This window comes from Sinocyclocheilus anshuiensis, unplaced genomic scaffold (assembly GCF_001515605.1).
Source record: "Sinocyclocheilus anshuiensis isolate Anshui unplaced genomic scaffold, SAMN03320099.WGS_v1.1 scaffold412, whole genome shotgun sequence".
Lineage (NCBI taxonomy): Eukaryota > Metazoa > Chordata > Actinopteri > Cypriniformes > Cyprinidae > Sinocyclocheilus > Sinocyclocheilus anshuiensis.
In genome coordinates, this window is record NW_015558661.1 from 2,161,398 (window position 1) to 2,163,168 (window position 1,771).

General features: G+C 36.5%; 1 protein-coding gene across 1 annotated transcript in view; it reads right to left on the minus strand.

Moving 5' to 3' along the window:
- Positions 1 to 442: 442 nt before the first annotated feature.
- Positions 443 to 1,771, minus strand: part of LOC107681164 (dihydrolipoyllysine-residue acetyltransferase component of pyruvate dehydrogenase complex, mitochondrial-like) — a 14,399-nt gene continuing 13,070 nt past the window's right edge. Inside the window, exons 13-14 of the mRNA XM_016477359.1 lie at positions 1,171 to 1,307; positions 443 to 1,059 (exon numbers count right to left, since the gene is read on the minus strand). Coding sequence (XP_016332845.1) covers positions 930 to 1,059; positions 1,171 to 1,307 — 267 coding nt within the window. The 3' untranslated portion in view covers positions 443 to 929. The remainder of the gene's footprint in view (positions 1,060 to 1,170; positions 1,308 to 1,771) is intronic.

Below are 1,771 nucleotides of genomic sequence, written 5' to 3' on the forward strand. Positions count from 1 at the left end.
TTCCCTACAAGATACAAATATGTATATCCATTCTAGTGTTTTGTTCCATTTGGGAACCTTTCTTTTGTTTCTCCATAGGTTTATTTATAACAGCAGTTCACCCCATGAATTGTGCGTTATTCATTAAAGAATGACTTGAAAATATAACCACCATTTAAAAAGAAATACCAAAATGCTATAAACAGGAGCAAAGGCACTAACGTGCTTTGTCTGGAGTGAGAGATGTAACAAATAAAATTGCCTATATCAAAACTCTGCCCACATACCAAGACGCTGTGAAGCATCCTCACACAGTCTCAGTGGAACAACCATCATGAATACGCCACATATTTAACTCAGGGAGTGACAGACCAAATGTATGACTACTATGCAGCAATACAGAAAATAAACCTATGCACTGAATAATGTATCATAAATAAATTTCAATTGTAGTCAGACAATATTTGGCACACACATCTCCAGATCTTTTCTTCTTTTTCTTGTACATTAAGGATACTCATATTGTGCCTATAAATGTGTCATTGATACATGGAAACAAGTCAAAGCTTGCAGGTACAGACCATGAGACTTGGCCATGGACACAGACATTATTCTTTGATCTAATGGCAAGCACAGACTTACGGTGCTTGTAACAATATCCTGAAGGAAGATGAAAACCCTTGCATTATCCAGCATTATCCTCTGAAACTACAGAAAATTACCTTAACAATGACTTACGACTTTGGGTTGAGAGGTTACTTCAGGCTTTAGGAAGCAATGTTGAAAATACAGTATATGAAAGGGAGTATGTGAGTGATAAGGAAAATAAAAAAGAGGGAGAGAACCACCTGTTATAATTCCCAGGGCAAGCATATAACCAATGAGAGAGACCTCTCCAAATCTTAAAGTCCACTGTTTTTTTTTGGGCCAGGAGCCTTTAAACGTCCTGCTCACAGGAGCATGGTGAACGGTTTCTCCAGGAACTTGCGGAACTCGGCCAGCCACTGTGCGCCAACAGCACCATCTACCACCCGGTGATCACAGCTCAGAGTCACAGACATCATGCTTGCCACATCAAACCTACGAGACACACAGAAAACACACGCACTGACTGGAGGAACTGTTTTAAAAGCGCCATGATTATAAGTAGGGCTGATGGCAAATGAACGTCTCTCTATTTCCTTTGCTCACCCTTTTTCGTTGTCTGCAGGCAGCAGTCTCTTTTCTGAGCCACCCACAGCCAGAATGCAGGCTTGAGGAGGGTTAATGATAGCTGAAAAATGCTTGATGCCATACATGCCCAGATTGGAAATAGTGAAGGTGCCACCCTAGGAAAACCAAGAATGTTTGCTTTGAAAAAAACAAGTAATGCATTTTTATATACACAATTCATTTTATATTATTATAGCTATATGCACATATACAGTTTATTACATTAGTTTGTGGTCAGAAAGACTTAAAAAAATAAAATAAAATCAACAAATTTATTCAGCAAGGGTGCATTCAATTTATCAAAAGTGACAGTAAAGACATTTATTATTTTACAAAAATTCTATTTTAAATAAATGCTGTTCTTTTAAACACCATATTCATCAAAGAATCCTGAAAAATAATTATCATGGTTTGCACAAAAATATTAAGCAGCACAACCATTTTCAAATTTGATATGAAGATTCTTGAGAACTAAATCAGCATATTAGAATGATTTCTGGAGGATCATGTGACAATGACGCTAAATAGAAAAAGAAAACACACACATATATATATATATATATATATATATATATACACA